The sequence below is a fragment of the Euleptes europaea genome, chromosome 12, assembly GCF_029931775.1.
Source record: "Euleptes europaea isolate rEulEur1 chromosome 12, rEulEur1.hap1, whole genome shotgun sequence".
Lineage (NCBI taxonomy): Eukaryota > Metazoa > Chordata > Lepidosauria > Squamata > Sphaerodactylidae > Euleptes > Euleptes europaea.
In genome coordinates this window covers 18,809,015-18,835,746 of record NC_079323.1, presented here as the reverse complement: position 1 = coordinate 18,835,746, position 26,732 = coordinate 18,809,015, and the positions used below count along the sequence as shown (strand labels likewise).

Below are 26,732 nucleotides of genomic sequence, written 5' to 3'. Positions count from 1 at the left end.
TAATACAAACTAGTTAGCAAGATCAATTGTACTCAGAAGGCTACAGAAAACAAGTCGAACTGTGCATGAAAGATGAGTGCAGAACGATCCAAGACAACCGGTTTTTCCAACCCTACAATCAGCACAAGCTGTACGTGCTTTAAGCTACTGGCCCACTCCTAGGTGAACAAGCAAGGGTTACAACAGAAAGGCTACAGAACAAAAGGGTCACAAAATACGGTGGCCTGTTTCACAGCATCTAGATTAGGACAGTTTAAATTAAGGATTCAGAAATGTTCTTGTTGCAAGCAAATGATGCAACACAGCCTTGTACTGGATCACACCACTGGCTCATCAAGATCAATAATATCTACTCTGACTGGCAGCGGTTCTTTGGGGATCTCAGGCAGAGGTTTTTCACATCCCCAACTACTTGAGCCTTTTAAGGGGAGATGCTGGGGAGTGAACCTGGAAAGTTCCTTCATATAGACCAGACGCACAATCACTGAGCCATAGGCCCCCCCCTCCAGTTCAACCAGTGTTCCAGGACCTTCAATGGTACCTGCTCATGGTTGAAGACTGAATGCAGCTAATACGACAAACTGAATCCAGACAAGACTGAAACAGTGATGAAATCAGGCCCAGAAATGTGACTGAGCACAGGCGAGAGTACATTATCGTGCCAACTCTGCGTTGGTGATAGCGGAAAATGAGCTCACTTCTCTGCCACCACTGTGTTCATGCAACATCATCCAGTGGAGCTTTTTTTGGGTTGTAAAGGAGCTCTTATCCCAGGCTCCTGAAACCACAGACTCTGCCTGTTATGATGATTTTGTGATGCACTTTGCAGATTAAGAATCACTCACAACCACCATAAGATTCCACAATTAGTACAGTTCAATCTCAGGATGCCACTGGAGTGCAGTCTGGTCCTAGTTGTATGAATGACTCTTAGTGAGGCCTGATGAAGCGCTCAGAAGTGTGCGACTCACCACGTCTAGACCCTGCCCTTGCCCTTCGTGGCTACTGGTATCAATCTGGGCTGGTTTGGTCAAATGGGTCCGGGAGGCAGTAAAGGCCCTCTGAGGCAGGACACAGTTCCCACCACCCCAAAAGAGACGGTTGTCTGCCCCTTCCTGAAGAAGGCATCCTTGGAACCCGCTGACTTGAACAACTGCTGCCCGGCAGCCAGCGTTTCACTTTTGGGCAAAGGTACCTGAGCGTGTGGCAGCCATGCAGTTTCAGGTGGTCTCGGAGGAGATGATTATCTAAACCCATTTTCAGCCCAGATTCAGGCCTAGATTTGGGACAGAAACAGCCATGGTTACCCTGAGGGATGATCTTTACTGGGAGAGTGACAGGGAGAGGGTGCCCCTGTTGGTTCTCCCAGAATTCTTTTGTGGAGCTTGATGCCATCGGCTAGGGGAATACTGTGGTGGTTCCACTTTTTCTCGACTGGCATATTCCAGGAGGACTGCTGCTCAGCCCCATGGCATTTATCCTATGGAGCCACACAGGGGTTCCATCCTTTCCCCCATTTCATTTAACATCTACTGGGAAAGATCATCGAGGGATTTGCAGGAAGGCACCATCCAATAGGCAGATGAGACCCAGATCCACAGCTCCTTAACAGCTGAGGCAGGTGACTCTGTGGACGTCCTGAACTGGTGGCCTGAAGACAGTAATGGAAGGGATTAGGACTAATAAACGGAAACTAAATCCATACAAGGCTGAGATGCTGCTGGTCCATAACAAAGCTGTTTGAGGAGTCAGTCCTGGAGGGGGCTCTACTGGCCCTGCTGGAACAGGTTCACAGCTTGGGGCTACAGTTGGATCCTGGCCAACATTTGAAAGCCTGTGCCTCCCCTGTGACCCACAGTGCCTTTTATCAGCTTAGGCTGATATGCCAGCTATGGCCATTCCTCAAAAAAGCATGATCTGGCCACAGTGATCCATCCTCTGATTACAATCAGTTCAGATTACTGTAATGAGTTTTACACGTGGCTACCTTTGAAGGCAGTCAGGAAACTTCAGCTCGTCCCCAATGCAGCAGCTAGGCTATTGTCAGGGGCAGGATACTGGGGCTGCTCTCCGAGGTGAAGCAAGTGGCAACCGGAGACAGGGCTTTTCAGTAAGGGCCCCTCGTTTATGTAATGTCCTTCCCTCAAGGCTCACCTGGCACCTATGCTGCTATTTACCCAGGCATTTAATTAAGGGGTTGAACTATCTTGGTCTGGAAACTTATCTTAATGATCAGTGGTCTGTTTTAATGGTATATGTTTTTATGCTTGGCATTTTTAATGCTGAATTTTAATACATACCTTTTAATGTTTTGTTATTATTTTGCAAGCCAAATCAGGCAGATTCCTGGAGTCAGCATACATTTTTTCTAAATAAATATCATTAGCTTTACTGGTACTCGGCTCTGGAGGACTATATTATACTGGATAGCAGAAGTTTTAAAACAGCTGTTTTAGCCACTTTTCATTACATTTCAATTGAAAACAGTTATAATTACAGTGTTATCTAATCCACATACTGTGCATTACCTTAGTAATGGTTACAACCAACCTCTAAGGTAAGTCACTATTCTCTGTCTATTGTGGATGATACATGTGCTCAGTTTCCAGTGAAAGTAGTTTGTCATACATCATCCTAGTGTGAGGTGGACTAGTGATTGCCCACACTCATATACTTTCAGCCATTGTCCCATCACCAGGTCAATTTTACATACATTTAAAAATACCTTCCATGAATTGGACCCCCTTAATTATGAATATTTGCATTACAAGTTCAAGCAACCACAGTATGTATGGAACAACCTTTCATTAGAGACTCAACAAACCCCGATCCTCTTGCAAAGAGGAAAACTCCTTATTTTGTCACTTTTTGACAGCCAAAAGTCAGCACTGCAAATATTTTAGTATTTATTGTATCCACTTTAAATTATTTTGCTGCTGAGATTCAATCTCTGAGATTCAAAAGCAAAAAAACAAAATTCTAAGCAAGCATTTAGGAAATAAGAAAAGAGCTAACTATTCATTCAAACTGTAATGGAGCTTGCCTTAACAATTTCAAACTGAATGCCACCAGATTCAAAGACGGATCAAAGTTACTCACCCCTTTTGTTTCAACGGTAATTCAAGTTTAAAGATTGTAGCATCATTTACAACAGCTTTATATGCCTAACAAAAAGAAAAGAAACCAGTCACTCAACTCTGTAATGCAGGAATAAACTCTAAAACAATAATTTCACATCTCTCACCATTCTCAGTAACCTGGTTTAGAAGTCAAGTTGGACCATGATTTAGCAACCTGGAATATACCCTCCCCATCTCTATGGCTTCCCCATGGCAACTATCATTTACTTCGACATCTGAATCAGAGTGACCATGGTGACTTGCTAACGCCAGCTTGAAATCAAACCATGTTTAGCCTGGTTCACAAAACACTATAAGCAATAAGTAAGCCAACAAGGAAGAGCATGGGGAAGCAGCTCAGAAGCCCACAAAGTATAGAGAGTCATGCCTCTAGTTAAATTTTGGAACTCGCTGCCCCAGGATGTGGACATGGCTGCCAACTTGGAAGGCTTTAAGAGGGGAGTGGACATGTTCATGGAGGAGAGGGCTATCCATGACTAGTAGTCAAAATGGATACTAGTCATGATGCATGCCTATTCTCTCCAGGATCAGAGGAGCATGCCTATTATATGAGGTGCTGTGGAACACAGGCATGATAATGCTGCTGCAGTTGACTTGATTGTGGGCTTCCTAGAGGTACCTGGTTGGCCACTGTGTGAACAGACTGCAATAAGCCCCAACTAGCAGCAGCACTCTGAGTTTATTGAAGTAGCTTCATAACTTCATAGATAACTTTCAATAGCTAGTAATATTCCTGCCATTTGGTGGTTGGTTTCGCCTCCCTGTGTCAGAATTCCAAAAGTGCCTACAGACTCAAAAAAGGCGGGGACCCCTAGAACAGGACCTTCAGTAAATTCTCTGACTTTCTGAGAAGTTTCTAACTAAGATAATGGAACTATTAATACTTGAGCATACACAGAAAATAATTTGCTGAATCCTGCAGGTACAACAGCACTCTTTGATAATGGGGGTGAATACTGTGGATCCATTCCACTATCACTGGCGCTTTCATCAATGCAAGGAGTAGAACAGCTCCACGGAGCCCAACCCTTACATCATGTATGTTTTGAAAACATAAGCAATAGTTTCTAGATTTTACAGTCCATATGAATAACTGAAGCAACAGGTCAATTGAATTTATAACAGCATACCTTATCTCTGGCAGTAAGAAATCGTGGATCATCTTGAAAAGCTTCTTTTACCAGCTTGCTAAATCGATTAAATAATGTGAGCAATTGTTCTACATACTTCTCGGAATCCTAATAATAAAAAAACAAAGAGAACAGCAAAAAATAAAAAGCCAAATATGTGATGGGGGGAAGAAATCGCATGTGTGATCATTACTCAGTAGCACTGACAAACTGTGAATTGCTTATTCCTCATGCTTTTAAGTCAGGCTTGTCCAAACTGCAGCCCCCGGGCCGCATGCGGCCCCGGACGGCTATGAATGCGGCCCAACACAAAATCATAAGCTTACTTAAAACATTATGAATCAGCTATCGTTAATATCTGTGTATTTTATGTGCGGCCTAAGTTAGTGTTAGTGTATTATATGTGCGGGCCAAGGCAGTTCTTCTTCCAATGTGGCCCAGGGAAGCCAAAAGATTGGACACCCCCTTCCAAAGTGTGGCACATTGTAAATAGAAACTGTATCACTCATTACATGGAGTTGTTTCAATTATGTATCCCCCCCAAGTGCATTTCTTAAGAGTAGGGGTGTCGACCTCATTTGTTATGAGGGCTGGATATGACATAAATGTCACTTGGTAGGGGCCAAGCCATGCCTCGCCTGCCCAGATTGAGAGTGGAAGGGGTGGCTGCCTTGGCTGGCTCACAGGCCGGATAAAAACTCTCAAGGAGCCTATTTGACACCCCTGTCTTAAGAGGCTCCATCCTATTTTGATGTGGTAGGATTAGGAGTACAGAACATCCCATTCAGGAGTGCTTCCTGTGGCCGGGCGCACACACATCACAGGTTTCCCATCCCAGTTTGCACAGGAATCAGCTTCAGAAACATTTGTGTTGTGTACTTTCTCCTCCCTTCAACAAATTCCCTCCATTCCCTTGTCTGCCATAACTGTGGATCACCATTGCATTTGAACCAGCAATAACTATAATTTAATGTCAGTTGGAGTTCTGCTTAAACCAGGGTTTACAAACAGCTTCAAACTCCAGTTTTTAAAAAAAGGAATGTACTGGTTAACAGATCAAGCTGGAGAGCCTGGCTGTGGTCACCTTTTCGGTCCACCCGAAGTTACCGACTGGAGAAATATACCAGGCATTCTCACTGAAACTTCTGGAGAAGATCTCCAGAAGGTAGAGTCCATTTCCTATATGGGCAGCCTACTTCAACTGCCTGCAATTCCTATCACTGTGAGAAAAATCTCATGGCATACTATGTGTTAGTTTGAATGATAACTGGTGCAGGGAGCCTATGGAGCATGCATAGTGGCAGGTCTTTCTAGTTCCCCAAGACCCAGGAAGTTGACTTGCTGCTAGTCTTCTCAAATAACATGAAGTCACATTTTAACTGTCAGTAAGGAGAACTCATTTTTAAAATCATGTCACTCAGTTAAAGGAGCCCCGGAGCGCAGAGTGGTAAGCTGCAGTACTGCAGTCCAAGCTCTGCTCACAACCTGAGTTTGATCCCAACGGAAGTCGGTTTCAGGTTGACTCAGCCTTCCATCCTTCCGAGGTGGGTAAAATGAGTGCCCAGCTTGCTGGGGGTAAAGGGAAGATGACTGGGGAAGGCACTGGCAAACCACCCAGTAAACAAAGTCTGCCTAGGAAACGTCGGGATGTGACGTCACCCCATGGGTCAGGAATGACCCGGTGCTTGCACAGGGGACCTTTACCTTTTACACTCAGTAAAGCTTGCTTGTCTTCACTGAAATACATTTCTAAATCCCATAATTTTAAGGAACACGTAATATTTTCTTACCGTGTTTAGTAATTTTTAAAAAAAATTGCATTCCCGTAATTAATTACAGCAACTTAAAATGTATCCTTGCAAGGCATTTGATGATTTTGGGACATTTTTCTCCAAGAAGGTGTGGGGAAAAGGACAAGAAAACACCCACTTACAGTAGTAATAGTTTCAGCAGCTGCTACCATATCTGCTAATCCAGCACTAACAATATGCTCTTCCAAATCTTTTAACATAGGCTCTATTCCGTTAGGAACTTTATCCATCAATGAGAACATTAAATGCAATTCTGAAGATACAAAAAGTTGAAGAAACAATGAGTCAATCCGCACACTCGCAAGCAGTCTGGAAGGACGGTTCGAACAGTTGTGTTTACTTCACAGTAATGCTCTGTGTGCAACTCGCACACGCACACTGTAAGCTACTGGGGGAAAGTATTGGTAAAACAATGGGAAAGAAACTGGGGTTTATGTATAAAGAATTTCACTGGCGTTCTCCACAGTTTCCCATGTTCAGTAATCAATGTTTCCATAGTAGCAATTCTGCCTTGAGAGATGATAGTCATACTTGCATGCGGTTTGGTATCTTGCTATATTCAGCACTGGACCAGATCCAAACAAGCGCTGTCAGGACAGGGAGTCAGGAATAGTTTTAAGGTCAGATTGCCTTCTGAATTCCCAAGCTCAAGAGTACAACTTTCCGCTCTGAAAGCTGGAAGTCTCTTATTGGGAATTAACAGCCCATTGTTCAAACCATTAATAGTTTCTCATCTATCGTATGGAATAGTTATGTAATGTTTCCATGTAGGGAGGTAGAACACTGACAAAGAATGTTTTGGTCCCCCCAGTTTGTTCCTTCCAGGCCCCATACATGGATCACAACTAAATATCCCCCATCTTTAACAGAATCATTCGCCAACAAAATGCATAAGTTCATTTGATTACCAGGGCAAAACTATATCCTTGTTTATTTCCATTTCAATGTGACAATAACTCCGTGACTCTGCAACTCTCTTATGGTAGATTAAATGATAAAAAACACATAGCAACAGAATACAGTGCAGTGGCAACGCACGTGAGAGGAGCAGAGACACACTTTTCAAACTGTAACTTGATTAACATCACTTCTAAACCATTAAAGCTACCTACTCTACCTGTTCCACTGAATGAACACAAATTTCTTTGTTAAGGCAATGAAATCATTCCGCTGTAGCTTACAGCACACAGTCTTTCTAGTCCACTACTTTTACAAAACAGGAGTATGTCTCAAATGCCTTTTACTCTAAGCCAATCTAATGGGACAAAGGTATTTTAAAGTTCCACTTACTTTCTGTTTCATTTCGTTTGATCATGCCTTGGCATTCAGCTAAAATGGTCTCTTTAAAAGATGTCACCAGAGCATTCACACAGCATTCCATAAGCTGAAAAGCAGTTAAGAACCATTAGTATGCTTCAGACAGTGCTGTTTTACAAACCCAGTGGCTTGGATCCCGCGATGCACAAGCTTCTTGAACAGAAAAGACTCTTCCATGCGTAGTATCTCAGCTTTTAATTGTTCAGACTTCAGATTCACTTTAAGTGCACTCAGCCCTAATGTATATAAGCTGGATAGAATTTGAGGACACAGTGACATGGCATTCCTGATTGTAGGAGAAGGGCTCCGATTTAATACAGTTTTAAGATGTGAATCCTTGCCAATATTAAAGGAGACAGATGACTCTGCTACATACTCACGTACAGCATGTACTTACCGCTTCTACGGAGTTACATTCACGTCTGGTTTCTAAATATCGCAGTGCTCTTTTTTCTTCTTCCTTTAATTTAGCATCTGCCTGTGCAGAAGCAGAACCACCATCACTGAAAAGTACTGACACTGACCAAAACCAGCCTTCATCATATTAATGCCTTTTCACTTACATATTTCATATAGTTCTGTACACCATTTTGTTGCAAATACGAAGGGGCCTGAGTCCTGTAAAATCTCTCCGTCGAATCAAGATAAGCTTTTTCAAAGTTATCCCGATAGATCTGGAGCTTATCTTCAGGATTAGAACATAGATTAACTATAGAAAGAAATGTAAAGTTAGATATTTCATTTTGGAACTTTTAAAATGAAGAAACACCTCTCCTTTACTTGATTGAAGAAATTAATATAGCAGTCCAAAGACACATCCACAGAAACATGATGGGACTTTCACATATGCCAAATAAAGCACTTTCAATCCACTTTGCAGCTGGATTTTACTGCGTGAAACGGCAAAATTCACTTGCAAATAATCAATAAAGTGCATTGAAAGTACATTATTTGGTATGTGTGAAAGTGCCCATGGTTTAGCCTTCCGTACAGATTTTAATAATGACTATGCAGGATATCAGTAACCAGTCCTTAGAAATTTGCCTAACAAGTGATTTCTGAATTAAGAATAAGAAGATTTGGTTTTTTATATGACGACTTTCTCTACCATTTAAGGAAGAATCAAACCAGCTTAACAATCACCTTCCCTTCCCCTCCCTCACCTTCCCTTAACAGAAATGTACCGGGGGGGGGGGGGGATTCACTTTTTTCAAAGTCAACAGGTGTAGTATGAGTAAGGTCTCAGGATGCTTTTGAACAATTGTGAGCAGAGTGATTCCAAGGATTGCCCCCCGCCAAATATGTCTCAGGGCATCTGCTTGATACTGACATGGTTTTGGACACAAAGGATATCTTCCAATGAGGGAAAGTGCATCAGCAAGCAAAGGGGGAGGGTTACCTGTTACCCCCTCCTACTGCCCCTCCATCTGCCCCACATGCTATTCCCAAAAGCCTCATGAACAGCATTTTATAGAGGTCAGTGGGAAGGCAGGAATGTTCTGCTCCATCTGCAGAGCTCTGCTTATAGCACTCTGAATCCAACTCACAGCTTTCAAAAACCAATACTGATAGTGTATGAGGCAATCTCTTTTTAACCAGCTAGTTAAAGGACTTGAGCTCACAGTTTGCAAGCAGTTTAAACCACTGACGCAGATTTAAGATTACAAATTTTGCGACTGGTTGGGAAGGGAGGGGGAGAGAAGAAGAGTTGGTTTTTATATGCTGATTTTTTCTACCTTTTTCAAGGAGCATCAAACCGGCTTACAATCTCCTTCTCTTCCTCTCCCCACAACGGACACCTTGTGAGGTAGATGAGGCTGAGAGAGCTCTAAGAGAACTGTGACTAGCCCAAGGTCACCCAGCTGGCTTCATGCGGAGGAGTGGGGAAACCAACCAGGTTCAGCAGATTAGAGTCCGCTGCACATGTGGAGGAGTGGGGAATCAAACCCAGTTCTCTAGATTAGAGTCCACCATGCTTAACCACTACACCACACTGACAGCTCTCTGAACTTGTCAGTCGCTATAACTGTCAAAACCATGATTTTCTGTAGCAATGTATTGCTGTCAAGCACCTTCCAACTGGAGGCAAGATATTGGTGGTTGTATATTAGAAGGGAGACTGCAGTTATGCCCCACGTAACAAGACATACCATAAGATTCTCTAACACCAATGACCAGTTGAGAGTCAAATGCTTCCCCCAGCCGTTCAGCATGTACCAGCTTCATGGCACTGTCCTGAAGGCGAGTCTTTATATTTGAAAATATAGACTCGTTCCACGTATCTAACATGAGCTACAAATACAATAAGGGGGAAAAAGTTAAAAACCCTAATTGCCAGGCATGCAAACAAAGTAGCAAATAAGGATATTAAGCACTCAGTCTAAGCCTAGTTCATGAAAGCAGGCTCACTCCTGCTTGCCCTTCCCCTCTGTGTGTACTAGCTCTGTACCCAGTCAGATATGCTGTGTGTACACACAGCTAATGTCTACACTTGGGGCTGCAGTAGAATTTAATTCCTCTGTTGCTGCAGGTATCAATCAGCATTACTTTTTAAAATTCTATTTTATTCAATTGATACCCCACCCTCCCCTGACACAAGTTGGCCTCAGGGTGGCTCCCAACAATGAACACACAACAAGTAATTCTATATGAAAACATAATACATTCACAATAAAAAAATATCATTAGAAGTGAGTAAAACATATTCCCATTAAAACATAACAGATCCATGTCATTATCTTTTGGCACCCCCAATAGTTGTACAGGTTCCCTTATCTGGACCGCTTGGAACCAGAAGTGGTCCATATTTTGAATCTTTCCGTGTTTTAAAATATTTGCATATACATAATGAGATGGGGTGGGACCCAAGTCTAAACACAAAATTAATATACCGGTATGTTTTATACACACAGCCTGAATGTAATTTTAAACAATATTTTTAATAATTTTGTGTACATTAAGCCATCAGAAAGCAAACTGGCATACTGCTGAGAGCAATGCCTACATGGTGGCTCAAAAAGTCCGGTTTTCGGGTCAGTCCTGATATCGGATGCCTGGATAATGGATACTCTACCTGTATTCAGATATGGTTGGAGCAGAGATAAAAATGGGGGACCCAGGGGGAGGAGAAAGGAGGGAGAAGGAGGAAGGGCCAGCTTAGATGTATAGACCATCGCTGTCCTCAACCATAGGCCTGGTGTAACATCTCCATCTTGCAGGCCCTGCGGAACTGAGCCAAGTCCCGCAGGGCCTGGGTCTCACTAGATTGGGGGTAGCATGACCCTTAGCATATCATCAGGACAGGGCCACAGTCCAGCACGACAGCACCTGCTTTGTATGTAATCTGACAACTCCAGCTAAAAGACCTCAGGTAGCAGGGAATGGGGAAGACTATGATCTGTCCAAGATCCTGGAGCGCCACTGACAGTCAGAGTAGACAATACTGAGCTGGCTGGACTGGACATAAAGTATCTTCATACATTTGTAAGTACTGTAACAAACCTTATCTCCACGATGGGGAGTTTTCTGAAGGGCAACGTTAAAACCTACCTTTCGAACAATACTGTCTTCTACATTGGACTTCTTATTGCTGCCCTGTTTGCCCATAAGAGTAATCTCTAGCTGGCAAAATGGCTTGGGCAAGATATCACACTGCGTGAAGAATTTCCGCCATTCTACAATATAGGCTTTCAGTAACGCGGTATCATCTTGGTGGCTCAGCACCCTCTGAAAAGAAGAGGCAGATCCAAATATAAAGGCATCTATAAAATATTCCCATTGCAAATTAGCTTTCCTATTGTAGAGATAACGCCTCTTTACTAACTCAGTTTTGGAAACTTAATTTTTTTTAAAAGATAACTTTCTTTTTTTGCTGTCAAGTCGCAGCTGACTTATGGTGACCTCGTAGGGTTTTCAAGGAAAGAGACGCTCGGAGGGGGTTTGCCACTGCATGCCCTGCTTATCGGACCTGGTATTCCTTGGCAGTCTTCCATCCATACTAACCAGGATGCTTAGCTTCGGAGATCTGATGAGATGGGTTTATCCAGGTCAGGGCAACTATGCCAAACATAATAAATTTGCAACATCTTTTATTACCAGCACAGTTCTGTGAGAAAGCTTCAGAACTTAAATCGCCTAACAACTGTCCTGGAATGATATAGGGGATCCTTCTGCCTAACTCTACAAACACAAAAAAAGACAAAGAAATTAAGACTAAACCTTGAAAAATCAGTAAGCCACTGAAGCAAGCAATTCAAAACTATTATGCATTGGAAAGTCAAGAGAAGGACAAGGAGCTGAAGCCACTCCGTCTGGAGACCTTGTTCAGCAATCTCCCTGGCATCAGTTACTTTCCCCAGACATCAATCCATACACTTGCAAGCATAACTTCACAACCACCAGAGACAAAAAGTGCTTTTTAAAAAAAGAAACAAAGTTAAGATTAAGAAACGGTGCATCGCATCCTCCACTTACACCTGCTGCGTCCTGGATCTGGGCCACCACCCCACTGTGACTGGCCACTCAGTCATGGTCATGCGTCTCACTCCCTGCAACAGGCTTCCTTTAATTTTCCAGTGCTTCAAGCCTGCATTACGGAGCAGCCTTCTCCACTGGACAAGGCTGAGCACTGTCACCTTGCCCTCTCACTCTAGCCCCAGGCTACGCCATGACACCTCTTTTAAGGCCTGAGCATGAGCCCACCCTGGGCAAGGCACACCCACCCCTTTTTCTATCTTGGCTACCTGTTGATCATTCTGTAAATTGAGGATGTTCCCCATAGTCTCACATGACAACATCCTAGCCTAACCACCCCTAGCCCAGCCAACTTAGGCACAGCACACCCTCCCCACCAGTCTGAAGAAGAAGATGATGAAGAAGAGTTGGTTTTTATGCTGACTTTCTCCACCACTTAAGGAAGAATCAAACCGGCTTACAATCACCTTCTCTTCCCCTCCCCACAACAGACACCCTGTGAGGTAGGTGGGGCTAAGAGAGTGTGACTAGCCCAAGGTCACCCAGCTGGCTTCATGTGGAGGAGTGTGGAATCACACCACTGCTCTTAACCACTACACCATGCTGGCTCTCTGGCATACCTTCTGTCCTCACCCCTGGGCCTTGCTTTCTGCCCCTATGGCTTGGCAGGCAGCACTTCCTGACATGATTACTAAGCTTGGGAATGTCCTTGGGATCCGACTGGGCCTCCCACACCATACCCATCCAAACCTTTCAGGGGCAAGGAGATGCCCTGAACCTCTGGCCAGCTTGGTCCAGCACCAATCAGTGCTCATAATTACTCGTATGGCCGTATTTTGTTCTTAATCGTCACTATTGCAGCGTAGAGTCCCACTAACAACTTCCTTTTACTAGAAGTGTTAATCTTGGGCTATGAACACTGTACAGTAGTGCTTCCTTTCAAGGCAGCAGGGAAAAACAAACTTTGCTATAGATTCATCTTTGGCATGCCTACAAATCATTATGCACTTGCCTCTTATTTTATAAATGAAAGCATAGTGCTGAAACAGTGATTCGAGGCAAAGTTTAGCATCAAAAAACATCTTTATAGATAGTTGCAGGAAAAGAGAGGAAGAGAACAAAGCCCTCTTTTTCTGTGGTGGCTTAATTCAGCTTACAAGTTCATTTCTCTGTAGAATGATCTACAGATTTCCAAAAAGAATTAAATCAGCAGAATTATTATCATTCTGGCCACTCATTTCAGATATGGAGAAGTGCTTCAGACTCAATAGTTGACTATTTAATATGTACTTGTGGAATCCTAAATAGATGTGACTTTATACATGGTAAGATTGTTGCCTCTATTTCAAACTCTAAAAAGCAAATAAAATCTAGATCTTTGGAAGAATTATTTGTCCCTCCGGGTGGCTGCATGCGCAAGCATCTGTGCATTCACAGCCGCCTGAATGGGCAAGCATCTCCCCTGCATTATTTCAGGTCAGCAAAAGCAGCACCATGGGGCAGCGCGCCCCTTTTCCTGCCGTGCCACAGTCCCAACCAGAATCAAGGCCCCACAACACTTTTAGAGGGAGTCCTCCACAGGGACTGGCAGCTGGCTTATGGCTGCCAGTCTCCATGGACAAAAAGTGACAAATGTTAACATCTACATCAGCCCTAAATCTGCATGGAATGGGGCTGCAAACATGCACTTGTACAGCGTTTCAATGCTTTTAACTGTGAAGACCTTTGTAAGTCCCTTGAAAATCCTGCCTGAAAACTGTAACACCAGGGAAGTCTTTTTGGAGTATTGTTTGGCTGCCATCTGCATTTTATCACTGTATTAACACTTTATTTTTAAGCTGGACCTTGTAAAGATAGTGGAATATCTGGCAAGCACGCTCGTCTATATACTATGGCTCGGATCCTGCCTAGAATTTCCGTGAGTGCAGTGGAGAGGGCGATTTCTGCTGATTCCTCCTCCCACCCAACAGCCCCAAATGCCCCCTCCCCGGATGCTGCCCCTGGATCTCCTGCAGGAGAAGAGACACACACACGCTTTGAGACCACAGATATTCTAGGCAGAATCCTAGTTTTTGACCCCTGCATATTTCTGGTCAAATGCCAACATCTCTAATGATTTTCTCCCAGCTAACCTGTCTGGAGTTTGCCAAGACAGAATTTAAAAAAAAAAATTTTTTTTTAAGGTATTTCCTTCTTAGGAGGCCTGCAGTACATGGCTAAGTTTCTACTCTTGTGCATACTTACCTGGGAATAAGTCCCCTTGAACTCATCGACACTTATTTCCCCAAGCATGGACCACAAAGCACATGCCTTACTACGCTTATTAAGGCTATTCAGAATAGTAAAAAAAAAATTAATGTCTTGTTAGCATACTTAATATATCAAGTTGTTAGAATTCTACACTTTGTCCAGAACACAATCTGCACAGCCCTTGAATAGCATAGCCTTTCTCAAGGAAGGTGTTTGAGAGAGATGATCCATAGCGTCTGTTCCAGTTTTCGGTTTCACACAGCCTAATATGCCACATTGGACTGCCTGAGTTTATGCAAAGAAACCATAAAAAGAAGCCATTTACACTCTAACACTATACAGCAAGAAAAGCATTTGCACTCTTTCAGTTGTACACTTACTGCTTGTGCTTGTTTAATAAAATCAAGGATGTCTTCTTTTAGAGCCTGGTGTATTTTTGCTGGGCCTTTATCGTCCCATAAACAAACTGCATGCACATCCCTAGAAAGTACATACATACAGTCAGCACAAAAGAAAAAAAAACCTCTGAACTATTAACCAGTAAGATTCAGAAACAAATGGGCGCCTAGAACAATCTGCCTAACAAAATAGTGTGTACTAAATATATAGGTAGGAAACTCCACAGTGGTGGGGGAGGAGCCACGCACACTTCCTTTCCACTAAGTCATTTCACAACGGCACCAACAAGGTATAGTATTAACATCTAAAGAAGTTAATCCATCTGAGAAACATTAAAATAACCCCATGCTACCGTGTACTGAATTTTTCATTTGCAATAATGTACTGGCTTAGGCACAGGACAACAGATTACGGGAGAGCCGGGAGAGGAAAAAAGGCAAAAAACTGAAAACAGCTTGAACAAGAATTTTTTTTTAAACATACACAGGAAAGGCTGTAACTTAATACTAGATCATACAGCTTTGTGTACAAGATCCTAGCCTCGATGCCTGTTATCACCAGGTAGAGAAGCATTTGTAGCTAATCTCACAGACTAGATTTTAAGACCCCCGTGAGCTACCAATCAGCATAGAACAGGGGTCTCCTCACAGTGGCTGATTTGCCCACCAGCATACTACAAATCTAATGGAACCCTACAAGTGGTCCGCTTAAAGTACGTTATCTGAACTGAACAAATTTTCAAGAATAATTATGGCGATGTTCTATTCTTTGCAGTTCTAGAATAGGAAACAATATGGACAACAGAGATCAGATTCCTAACTTCAGCTTTTTGCATCCATCAACTTCCAACCAGGCACTCGCTCTATGGTTAAGGATGAAGGATAAAACATCTGAAAATATTTTTATTTTCTTTTTTAAAATGTAAACCATGTTGAGGCTCAGAAGTTGAAATACGTTTTACTCTACCTTTCCCCTTTTCTTTCTGTATCCCCAATGTGTATACATATATTTTAAAAAAAAAAAAATTCCAACCAGGCACCTATGCAACTCAGCAACTATAACAGAATCCCTGCAAAGATTAGATGGTTCCTTTTGCCTTTCGAAAAGCAAATAATAAAAAAAAACCTTGCAAAGATTTACTCCAACCTTCCCCACCCATCCCAAGATTATTATACCCTTTTCATTCCACTTATTGGAGTGGAATACTGGAGTTGAATACTTGCACTCCAAGGAGGCATCAGCAGAGGAAAAAATCATCCGAGGGCAAGGCCAACAACGTTTCTAAGAGCAAGGCAGCTTTCGGATGGGAAAGTCTTGTGTTTCACTCACTCAGCTCTCCTCCACTTTCCCTTCCCCCACTCCCAGTTCTTATACAGTCTTAGCCTCTCCCCTCACGGAATCAAAAAGAACACCTCTTGAAACCATATATGTTTTGCAGCTTGTGTACTGTTAACCGTTCTGACCTAGTTTTGAGGAGGCAAAAATCAGAGCTATGCTAATTGTTCTAGTTAGCATATTTTCTATTCTGAATGTTAATAACCTGAATAGAATTCACAACCCTGTCAACAGAGCAGCGACAGCCAGCAAAAGATATCATCATCTAACCGTTTATTTGAATGAGAAAACAGTTCATCAATCTGTGGCAATTTTTTTTAAAGTACACAATAAGTCCAAGTAAATCACAGAAGCTGAATTACTCATAATTTTCAGGGATGGCTGCTAGCAATCACAAAAAATGCTTACTGTAATTTAAATGTTTCTGATAGGATCTTTCCTAGAACAATGCTTATGATGGTATTACAAAATACCATAGCTGTATTTCTTTTACAGTACTTAAGAACTGCAAGTTATAAGGATTACTTACGAAAACAGATCGAACCACTGCTGCTTGGTGACGGATTCCTGGCGTAAAAGCTTCAGAACAATAGGGCGCATGAAATCCCATTTGTCTTCAAACTGAAGTGCACCTTTATTCTTCCAAGAAAGAAAGGAACAAGCATAATTTAAATGCAGGTAAAATATAAACCACACACTTGTTCAGAAACAAATACATCAAGCGATGGGGGTTACCGCATTATGTATTCCCAGCAATGTATCAAGAGTTTGAAAATGTTATAAAAAAAAACATCGCTTTAAAAGGGTTTTTGGATACGGCTAAAAAATGGTTGGAAGACGTCTTCACAGCTAAAGGGACCAAGCAAAGTGTGAACAGTATTTTTTATAACATTTTCAAATTCTTAATACATTGCTGGGAATACATATAACGGTAACCCCCATTGTTCACTGATTTGCTCAATATAGCTCTCATAATCCCTTAGGTTCTGTTCCCTTGTCCTCTCCAGGGCACTGTGCAAAATCATATTTTTGTGCCCCTGCTACCATCTGAACAATTCATGTTGTCATTTCAGCTGCTGACTTATAGATCAGGGGCCACCTCCTGCTACACATAAGCATAAATAAGGCAGGAATACGACTTGACCTGTTATGAACTGTAAGATCTACCGAATTTCAAATAATTACAGAGAAACACTGCTGTAGCATATATCTAAAATAATGGATTAAAGGATTCTGAAAGCATCGCGCTGTTCTCCTAATATAATCATAACAGCACTGCATGCTGTGATTATCTTCAGGAGCCTTGCATGGTACACACTAAGCAGTCAGTGAAACACTAAGTCATATCACCCGAGGCAGAGTCCGCTACACTGCTTGTTGGGTTTCATATGATCTTGTAACACAATGTTGTTCTAGGAGGTGAGATCACGGGTAGGAGAGCCCAGTCCAAAGATTGCTTGAATCCAACTATATACACACGTATTTCAAATCGTTACGAAATCGGATCCTAAGCACTACAGCCCATTAACAACTCTCTTGCTGCTGCAATTCTAATGCAGTTGCACAACAGCTGTAATAGAACCAGAGAGATGGACTTTAAAAATGCTGGAAGAGTCAGTAAGTCATTAAAGGAACTCCACGTTGCAATGTTTTCCTCAGTTCTGTGTCACTTGCTGGTAAACTCTGGAATGCCTTCTCAGATATAATAGGAAGAAAAGGGCATGAATCACAGAACTGAACTTATAATTACAAACTAAAAGGAGAACAGGGGGAGAAGAAAGGGCAGAAGTGGTTTGAAAATAGCTGGTATCCGGCTACCAGGGTGACAAGAGCTATATAGTAGTAATAGCAAAACTAAGCAAGTCAATTACAGCTACTAGATCCATTTGGAGAATAAATTTGCTGGTGAGTATCATCTGACAGGCTGGTAGTGGTGATATTTAAGGAGATCAGCCATAGCTTGATCAACTAGGTCTGGGAGATGCACAGAAGAAACCGTCGAGGGAAAGCAGGGGTTGTGGGAAAATAGGGGGTTTATATACACTGTGAAGGTGACAAGCAATGAGGGCTGCTGCACAAGCAGCAGCAGAGTGGGGCCTCTGGGAAGAGGGGGAAAAGTGGTAAGGTGATCCTACCCATGTTTACTCAGAAGGATGTTTCCACTTATGTAGCTTATTTAAAGCCCGCCTTTCTCACTGAGACTCAAGGTGGATTACAGAGAGAGGGAGGGAGGGGAAGTAATCATACAGTATAGGACCTCAAATCAATAATGCAATAGGACTAACTGTGGGATCCACGAAAGACACTGTAAATGGGAACAGGCGAGCTCTGTTGAGTAAAATCGTATGATTATGCTCTCTGCAGGTATTGTGTATGCCAATAAAGGTTTGATTGACTGATTGACTAACTGTATAAAACTGAACAATGCAAGCAACCGTGTGATCATACAGTGTAAGATGCAAATAAACAATGCAGACTGTGGCTCTCTGACAATCAAAGATTCCATTTAGGCTTGTGGAAGTTCGCTGCATGTAGAACTTCACTAATGCACTACTTTACCTAGTTTTAGATCTCACTCTATTCCAAAGTGGCTTGGTAACATTTAATTCAAAATTATCCAACACACCTTATTAACTTGTGCCAAGCCCTTTACTGTTTCCTTACATATGCCGAGAGATAAGATATCAAAAGCTTACACAAAAGTCAAGGCAGACACTCGGGTTCTGGTGAGTGCCTAGAACCCCGTTCCTCAATAGGCAGCCTTTGAGCTGCATCACGTCGGTGGCTATGCCTCTATCATACAAAATTCCCTAACACGAAATTCATGGATGCCACCATTTTTTACTTCCTTGTGTGCATGCATGGGAAATTTTATTTTGAAGGCCATGACTGGGACACTGGAAACTAGGAAGCAACAGTTGTTCCAGCGATCAGCTAGCAAACCCCAAACTTTGAACTACTTTTTATAATCAACTTTCCTGAACAGTAACGCTTTTGAGCAGGGATGGCCAATTTCTATTTCTCAAGGCTTTCTCCACCCTCTAACATTATCCTGAGAGCCAGAAATGTGCACGCCTTGCACATATGATCATGATTTTATAAAGATGCATCATGTAGCTCATGCATTCTGATGCTGTACCGCTGAGATCCCTGAGGAAAGGGTTTTTCTCAATTTCATCCAACATTCAGTTCCCCTTTCAATGAAATCGGTAGCAAAAATTACCCCAATGCTATCAAAAATGACAAGGGGTATGCTTGGAATGAGACATCCACACAGCAACTTATTAAGGCTGAGGAATATACAGAGTATAGAGACGGAGAAGACAGAAAACAAAAGGTCAACCTGACCGCAATTTTTGGACAAAGATGATGCCATGGGAAAACCGTAAAAACGAAGTTAAAAAGTACAAGAGAAGTTCCATTTTGGGTTATATGGAACACTAAATTATCTGAATTCTACACAGGACATTTGACATTGTCCTCAGGTAATGGCGCCCAGGTATTGAAATATTATGAGTGCTCCAATCAATTCAACTGCATTGCACAAAGAAAAGCCACCAATCAGCTTTGGTGAGAGCACATTTGCTATTAAAGAAATACTGTACTGTTTTAAAACATCAAACATTTTCTATCTACTTATCATTTGATAGCAACATGATCAGGACCAAAAGAGTCAGTTAACAAGCAACTTAACACAAACTAAAATTTCTGTGGCTTGTGATTATTCCTTTTCTGGGTAAGGTGTACTCTCAGTAAAGAATATGGCAAAAGACCTAATTGCTGTACATTCACTTATAACTCATTGTTTTGTTTATGAGCAAGTTCAGGGCATATCAATTTCCATTGTTCAGGCAAAAAAGAAAAGTGTGTTTGATTTACAGGTATATAACATAATGTTATACTATTTGGAGCAAAGGAAACCAGAAAGATAATACAAGCAAAACTAGTTGCAAAACACTGCACTTAATACCCAAGTATTATGAATTAAATGAAGCTTTGTTATAGTGTCTCTGTAAGAAGCATAGAGTTGGAAGGGACCAACAGGGTCATCTAGTCCAACCCCCTGCACAATGCAGGACATTCACAACTGCCCCACGCCCAGCGACCCATACTCCATGCCCAGATGGAAAATATTTCAGACTTTTACATTTCAGTCACAGATTTTTCAGAACAAGCTTCAGAGGAACCAGCATGGCATAAGGCTGAAAAAATGCCTCCTGTATTTCCATGCACAAGCATCAAATTTCTAGATTGGGGAATTTTCCAGCTCTACCCTCTACGAATACCACATTTCTACATACACATTCCTCTCTCACACACACATAACACACAAACAACCAAACAGAGCTTAACAATCACAGCCCTCCCCCCCAAAGAATATAGCTTCCCTCTAGTTGCTCAGAAGAGCATTCTTGTAGAAAGAGCAAAGCTGCCATATAACGGTTCAGCTCAGGAAGTGACTTTTATTAGGAATAAAGTCTTCAGTACATTGATTGTTTTTTTGCCTTAAACAGGTATATTTGCACGAGTTGTTCTAGTATTCCCCCCCATGTTCTACAATCCCAGCCCTAGTCTTACTAGGAATCTTTGCGGACAGATTCACAATATAATAATATTGGGTAATCTGTTTACTGATTGCCCAATGTTACCAAATTTTGTAATCTGCCTACTGATTAACTGAAAAGTTTTTTTTGAATTATCATAATCTGCCTTGGGTACCAATGACAAAGGTGGTCTGTAAACAAAAATAATAATAGTTGCTGCCCTCTACTAACCTTTCTTCACTGTTTCCCTTTGGCTACTTCATTACATTTTCAAATCATTTTCTCAGTTTCCTGGATCTTGAACTCATATTGCCACCAGACTTTGCTTCTGGAAATGAGGGAAACAATATTTCTGACCCTCATTTCCTTAAAAAAAATGCTGTCATGTGACTGCTTCTCTAGTTCCAGCCCTTTAATTCTGTACCACTACATCCTGTATCAGGGTTCCACAACAGGTAGTTTATGAGCTACACTTCTGCAGCTTGTGTAACCCCTAAATTCCAAAAAGACTTCAAAAATATCTGCTATAGGCTTTTTAAAGCTTTTATTTCATAGGATTTTTCTCTGTACTTAATATCTCACAGCTTCATTTCTGGTGTTCTTCCTAGACCCGTGTTGGCGAACCTATGGCACGGGTGCCACTTCCGGCACGCGTAGCCCTCTCTGCCGGCACGTGCGGTTCCTCCAAGCCGCTGGCCTTTCCGGCTCTGCCCTGCCCCGGATGGGGGAAAATGTGCATCTGGAGAGTGGCAAATCCAAGGCAAAACCTCCCATGCTTGAGTGGCCTCTTTCTTTCTCCGTCCTTTTCTTTCCCTACTTTTCTTTCTCTCCCTCGCTCCATTTCTTTCTCCCTTTCTCTCTCTTTTTCTTTCTTTCTCTCCCTCCCTCCCTTGCCTTTCCCCCTCCCTTCCCTTTCTCCCTCCCTTTCCTTCTTTCCTTCCTTCCTTTTTTCCCTCCAGCGGCTTCTTCGGCGCCCTCTGGGTCAGTGCGGGCGGAGGGGCGTGCAGTCCTTTTCCATCTTTGGAATGCCCACAAGCCATCCTCCAAACACCTTTCCATTTGTCTTGATATGTAGAGAGAAAACACTAAGCAACTAGTTGCCAATCTCCAGGTACTAGCTGGAGATCTCCTGCTATTACAAGTGATCTCCAACCAATAGAGATCAGTTCCTCTGGAAAAAAATGCCACTTTGGCAATTGGACTCTATGGCACTGAAGTCCTTCCCCAAACCCTGCCCTTCTCAGGCACCACCCCAAAAACCTCCCACTAATGACAAAGAGGAACTTGGCAACCCTAGCCTCTCCCTCTGGGCCCCCTCTGGGGGTGGTATTCAGGTTAAATTGCCACAATGGCACTCGGTGATAAATAAGTGGGTTTTGGGTTGCAGTTTGGGCACTCAGTCTCTGAAAGGTTCGCCATCACTGTCCTAGACTATGTTCTGTTTTTAGGACAGAATAAAATTCAGTAACATGAGGGGGGAAGGACATAGCACAGAATATTTTTAATTACTCAGAAGTAAGTTGGAAACCCTTGTACTACAGCTACTCCACATTATGCTTCTGAGTCAATTACCAAAGGCTATGACAATATCTGACAGGTGAACTGTAGGAGCACATTAGAGAGAGAATTATTTCCTCAGACTTTGCAGCATGTGTTAGCAGGCAAAGTGGGGACTCTCACCTGCATTAATACTCCTGTGTACAGAAGCTACACTAAAGGTTAATGTGCAATAGCTAATGCGAAGGTGGCAACTGGCAAACCCATAAGGCGCTATCCAAAGGAAAAGTGAAGCAGCCACTTGAAGTGGCAGGCTCTGGGTAGCATTAAGGGCAGATCTAATTTGACAGGTGGGGCACCAACCCATCGGGAACATCTCCTGCACAAGTCCCACTGAAACAAACAGGAGCTGCACAAGAATATGGTTGCTTATTTGAAGGGATGCAAGCAAACTTGAACCTCAATTTTAATTGGTGCTGGAGGAGAAAGGGTAGGATTTTGATTGCCTACCTTACAGCTCAATCCTATGCACATTTACTCAGAAGTCAATTCCCAAGCACATCAATCGGATTCATGCCCAAGCAGAGTGCATAGGATTCAGGCTTAGGCTCAGTGGTAACATATATAAATCTCCAGTTTTATATATCAGATTTTATGTATCAGTCAATGTCAGTTAAAGTATCTTAAGACTGTGAAAGAATCAAGACCTTGGACAGTCGCTGCCACATAAATAGTACTGGACTGACAGCACAAAGCAGCTTCACAAATGTACAGAGTATTCAAGAAACCTTGGTCCAGAGCTCTGCTCTCAAGTCCTCATCTCCAACCCTCTTATGATCTCCTGCATTTACAGGTTTCTTCTTACACGCATCCCCTCCCACACACGCGCGTACAGGCTATGTGCAAAGCACCTTCCACAGCATCACAAGCAAATGCATATATACGCTGATGGGTACTACATTCTTATTACTGGATAACCATAATTCACAACTGGACTGTCTCGTTCACACAGGAAATTCCACTCGTGAATGACTACAGCAGCACAACCAGTGCACAATATCCACAACGGCGTGGGCGCAGCCAGGATTTAAGTGGCACCGGCCTCCTCTAGAACAGGGCTTCTCAAACTTTTCCCACTCGCGACCTCTTTTCGCCTGAGAAATTTTCACGCGACCCTGGGTATACAGGTATATAAAACAGGTACACAAATCAAACACTTACTGATAATAAATCATAAAAGAAACATATTTTTAAAAAAAGTCGCAACCCCCACATGCACTTACGCGACCCCGTATGGGGTCATGACCCACAGTTTAAGCTTTGCTCTAGAAAACCCTGAAAGGGGATGAAAAGAGAACACGGCGGCACCCTCCCGAAACCTGGAGACCTGAGGCACCTCTCTTGGTTTCCCCAATCCTTCCTCTTTAGGCCATTCGTTTAGGGCACTGGTTCCCAACCAGGGGTCCACGAGAACGAAATTAAGGTCCGCGAAACAAAGTTATAAACCCGTAATAAATTAATATTTTCAATTAAAAGTTCTCTATTATAAAAATATATGTTCAAATATTATTCTACGTTTAATGTTTAACTAACAGTCATGATTAAAGTTTATTTTCAAATTCCCGGAATTTTTATTTTGAACCTTGGGGTCCCTGCGCCGAACAAAAAAGTCCTAGCGGTCCCTGGTCAAAAAAAGGTTGGGAACCACTGGTTTAGGGGAAGGAGAAAGGGGGCTGCAAACAGGAAGAACAGAGGAAAAGCAGAAGAATTAGTGTGTGTGTGTGGGTTTTCCCCACATTTTCCGGGGAGGCCCGTTTTTCGTGGGTGTTTCCCCCCCCCCTCCTCCTCCTCCTCCAGTCCCCACTGTTGGCCCCTCTGCCTTCAGCTTCCCCCCTGACCCACACCAGCCTCTCTGTGACACACATTTCATCCGCCTACCCCACTCTTCAATCCCCCCCTCCTCCTCCGCCCCACATATCACCCAACCCAAACCTCCCTCCCCCCCGGGGTTTCCCTCCGCCTCCCCCGTCCCTCCCGCACCTTTAGCAGATTCGACGTCGCCATGATCCCCACCCCCCCCCCTCCAGACACAGACGCGCACGGCGGGGCCTTGTGGCAGGGCCGGCGGCGGCTCCCGGTCTCCGGAGCGGGTCTCGCTTTACATGGTCCCCGCCGCCGCGAACGACGACGACGACGCCCGAGCGCCTCGGGGCCTCTCTGGCTCCTCCCGTCCCCCCTGCTGCCGCCGCTCTCAACGCCTCATGGCGCAACCCAGGCGGAGCGTCCGGCCACTAGCGGCGGCGGCCCGGCTCCGCGCGGGGGGCTGGGCGAGCCCACATGATGCGGCGCTCAGGAGCCGGATGCGCCGCCCGAAGGGGAGAGCGGCGCGGCGGCGGCGGCCCACAGCGACCCCTGCCGAGCGGAGGCCGCCTCCCTGCTTCCCGCAAGGACATGGGCCCTGCTGGGTCAGACCGAGGCACCGCGGTGTGTTGGCACAGTGGCCAACCACGTGCCTGTAGGAAGCCCCCAAACAAGACGACTGAGCTGTGGCTGTAAAGCACTGGTTCCCAACCAGGGGTCCGTGGGCCCCCAGGGGTCCGCGAGAACTAAATTAAGGTCCGCAAAACAAAGTTATAAACCCATAATAAATGAATATTTTCAGTTAAAAGTTCTCTATTATAAAAATATATCTATTCAAATATAATAATAAGTTTAATGTTTAACTGACAGTTATGATTAAAGTTTATTTTCAAATTCCCGGAATTTTTGTTTTGAACCTTGGGGTCCCTGCACCGAACAAAAAAGTCCTAGTGGTCCCTGGTCAAAAAAAGGTTGGGAACCACTGCTGTAAAGCCTTATTAACTTCATTTATGGGGAAAACACATATTCTTTCACATGCATGCAGATCCACAAGCTCACATAAGATGCCATGCTCCTGTATAAGAGCTTAAGCATCAGACGCATCTATTCTTTTTTTTTTTTTACAAAAAAAAATTTTTTTTTGCTTTTTCCATAACGTTGATACAATAATCCCATTCGATATGCCATCTAGCTTATTTTTCCATATATAAACAATAATCATACAATGCTGAATGGATATCTTCATAGTAAAATACATATAACAATTTGAACTCCCCCCCCTCCCCCAACTTCCTCTAACCCAGTGGTTCCCAACCTTTTTTTGACCAGGGACCACTAGGACTTTTTTGTTCGGTGCAGGGACCCCAAGGTTCAAAATAAAAATTCCGAGAATTTGAAAATAAACTTTAATCACGAGAATTTGAAAATAAACTTTAATCATAACTGTTAGTTAAACATTAAACTTAGAATAATATTTGAATATATATTTTTATAATAGAGAATTTTTAATTGAAAATATTAATTTATTATGGGTTTATAACTTTGTTTCGCGGACCTTAATTTAGTTCTCGCGGACCCCTGGGGGTCCATGGACCCCCAGTTGGGAACCAGTGCCATTCTTAATCCGGTCACTTCTTTGTATCATTCTTTGTCTATCCTTCTAAAACATTATATATTTATTTTTATTTATCTATTTCTTTCTAATATCCATGCAAACTCCATAACTTTGTAACCCTATTTGATATGATTAGTTCACATTAAAAATAATTAAAAAGGTTAATGGGGTATAAATTATTCCAAAAACTAGGATAGAACTACACATACATAACATTATCATGTAAATTAAACTTTTATTATTATTATTTCCCTGCACCTCCCCTTATTCTCATTATTTTAATACCCTGATATTAAAATAATATCATTCTGATACGTATGTAAAACATTATGCATTATGTATGATGGGTAAAGTAGAAATCTTTGGTCAAGAGATTCACTAGTGTGAGGCCTGGGTCAGGTTGACCCAGCACCACTTCTAGTCAAGTGCTGGTGAGACCATTCTCTTATCTCTCTCTTTGCTGGCACAGCCAGGCCCCTTAATGAGGCCTGAAGCTTTGATTTAAGACAAGAAATGTCAGCCAGGAATCTTAGCTTTCCTTTCCTCATTAACCATTAGGTAACGCCTTGGAGAGCACTTTCTATTGGACATGCAAATAGTTGCTTATACATCTATAACGGTTTATTGGTTCACTTGTTACACGCAATGATAATTAGTGCTGTCTGTTTAATTGAATATAAAACAAGCTGTATCCCTTCGTTTGGGGGTGGAAGATCGCTGACATTTTAAGAGCTTCCTCCACGCGCGTTGCTGTTCTTTACTGGCCAGTAAAAGAAATGAAATGAAATAACCTCTCCCTGAATTACTGTTTGGGCTATTAAGGGTGATTCAGAGGCATTACATGGCTCGGTGGTAGAGCGTCTGCTTGGCATGCGGAAGGTCCCAGGTTCAGTCCCCGGCATCTCCAGTTAAAGGGGCCGGGCAAGTAGGCGATGTGAAACACCTTTGCCTGAGACCCTGGAGAGCCGCTGCCAGTCTGAGTAGATAATGCTGACTTTGATGGACCAAAGGTCTGATTCAGTATAAGGCAGTGAAGTGCCCTGGTTGTCTTATAGAGTCCAATGAAGACAACTAGGAGGAGGTTAAAATAAACAAGAGTTCTTTATTTAGCTAAACAGAGACCCTGGGGTGAAATAATCCACGAATAAGATGCAGAGAAACAAAGGAAAGTCAGTATCATTTATGCATTCGCATGGGGCAGGCCCATGGCTGCTGACAAGCAGATTGATATACAAAAGCACCAATGCACATTGTCTGGCCGAAGGCGTCACTTAGTGAGTGCCTGATCTTGTGAGCTCGGTAACCAGAAACCACATTCCTGAAGATGAACGTAATTCAGAGCTCTCTACTGGTGAGAGGCC

General features: G+C 42.9%; 1 protein-coding gene across 1 annotated transcript in view; it reads right to left on the bottom strand.

The window, feature by feature from the left end:
- The window catches only part of CUL5 (cullin 5), a 32,594-nt gene extending 8,630 nt beyond the window's left edge, over nt 1–23,964 (bottom strand). Inside the window, exons 1-11 of the mRNA XM_056858592.1 lie at nt 23,937–23,964; nt 16,385–16,494; nt 14,502–14,601; nt 10,948–11,124; nt 9,549–9,690; nt 7,962–8,107; nt 7,796–7,876; nt 7,372–7,465; nt 6,204–6,334; nt 4,271–4,378; nt 3,100–3,164 (exon numbers count right to left, since the gene is read on the bottom strand). Of these exons, the coding sequence (XP_056714570.1) occupies nt 3,100–3,164; nt 4,271–4,378; nt 6,204–6,334; nt 7,372–7,465; nt 7,796–7,876; nt 7,962–8,107; nt 9,549–9,690; nt 10,948–11,124; nt 14,502–14,601; nt 16,385–16,494; nt 23,937–23,960 (1,178 nt within the window). The 5' untranslated portion in view covers nt 23,961–23,964. The remainder of the gene's footprint in view (nt 1–3,099; nt 3,165–4,270; nt 4,379–6,203; nt 6,335–7,371; nt 7,466–7,795; nt 7,877–7,961; nt 8,108–9,548; nt 9,691–10,947; nt 11,125–14,501; nt 14,602–16,384; nt 16,495–23,936) is intronic.
- Between the last annotated feature and the right edge of the window lie 2,768 nt (nt 23,965–26,732).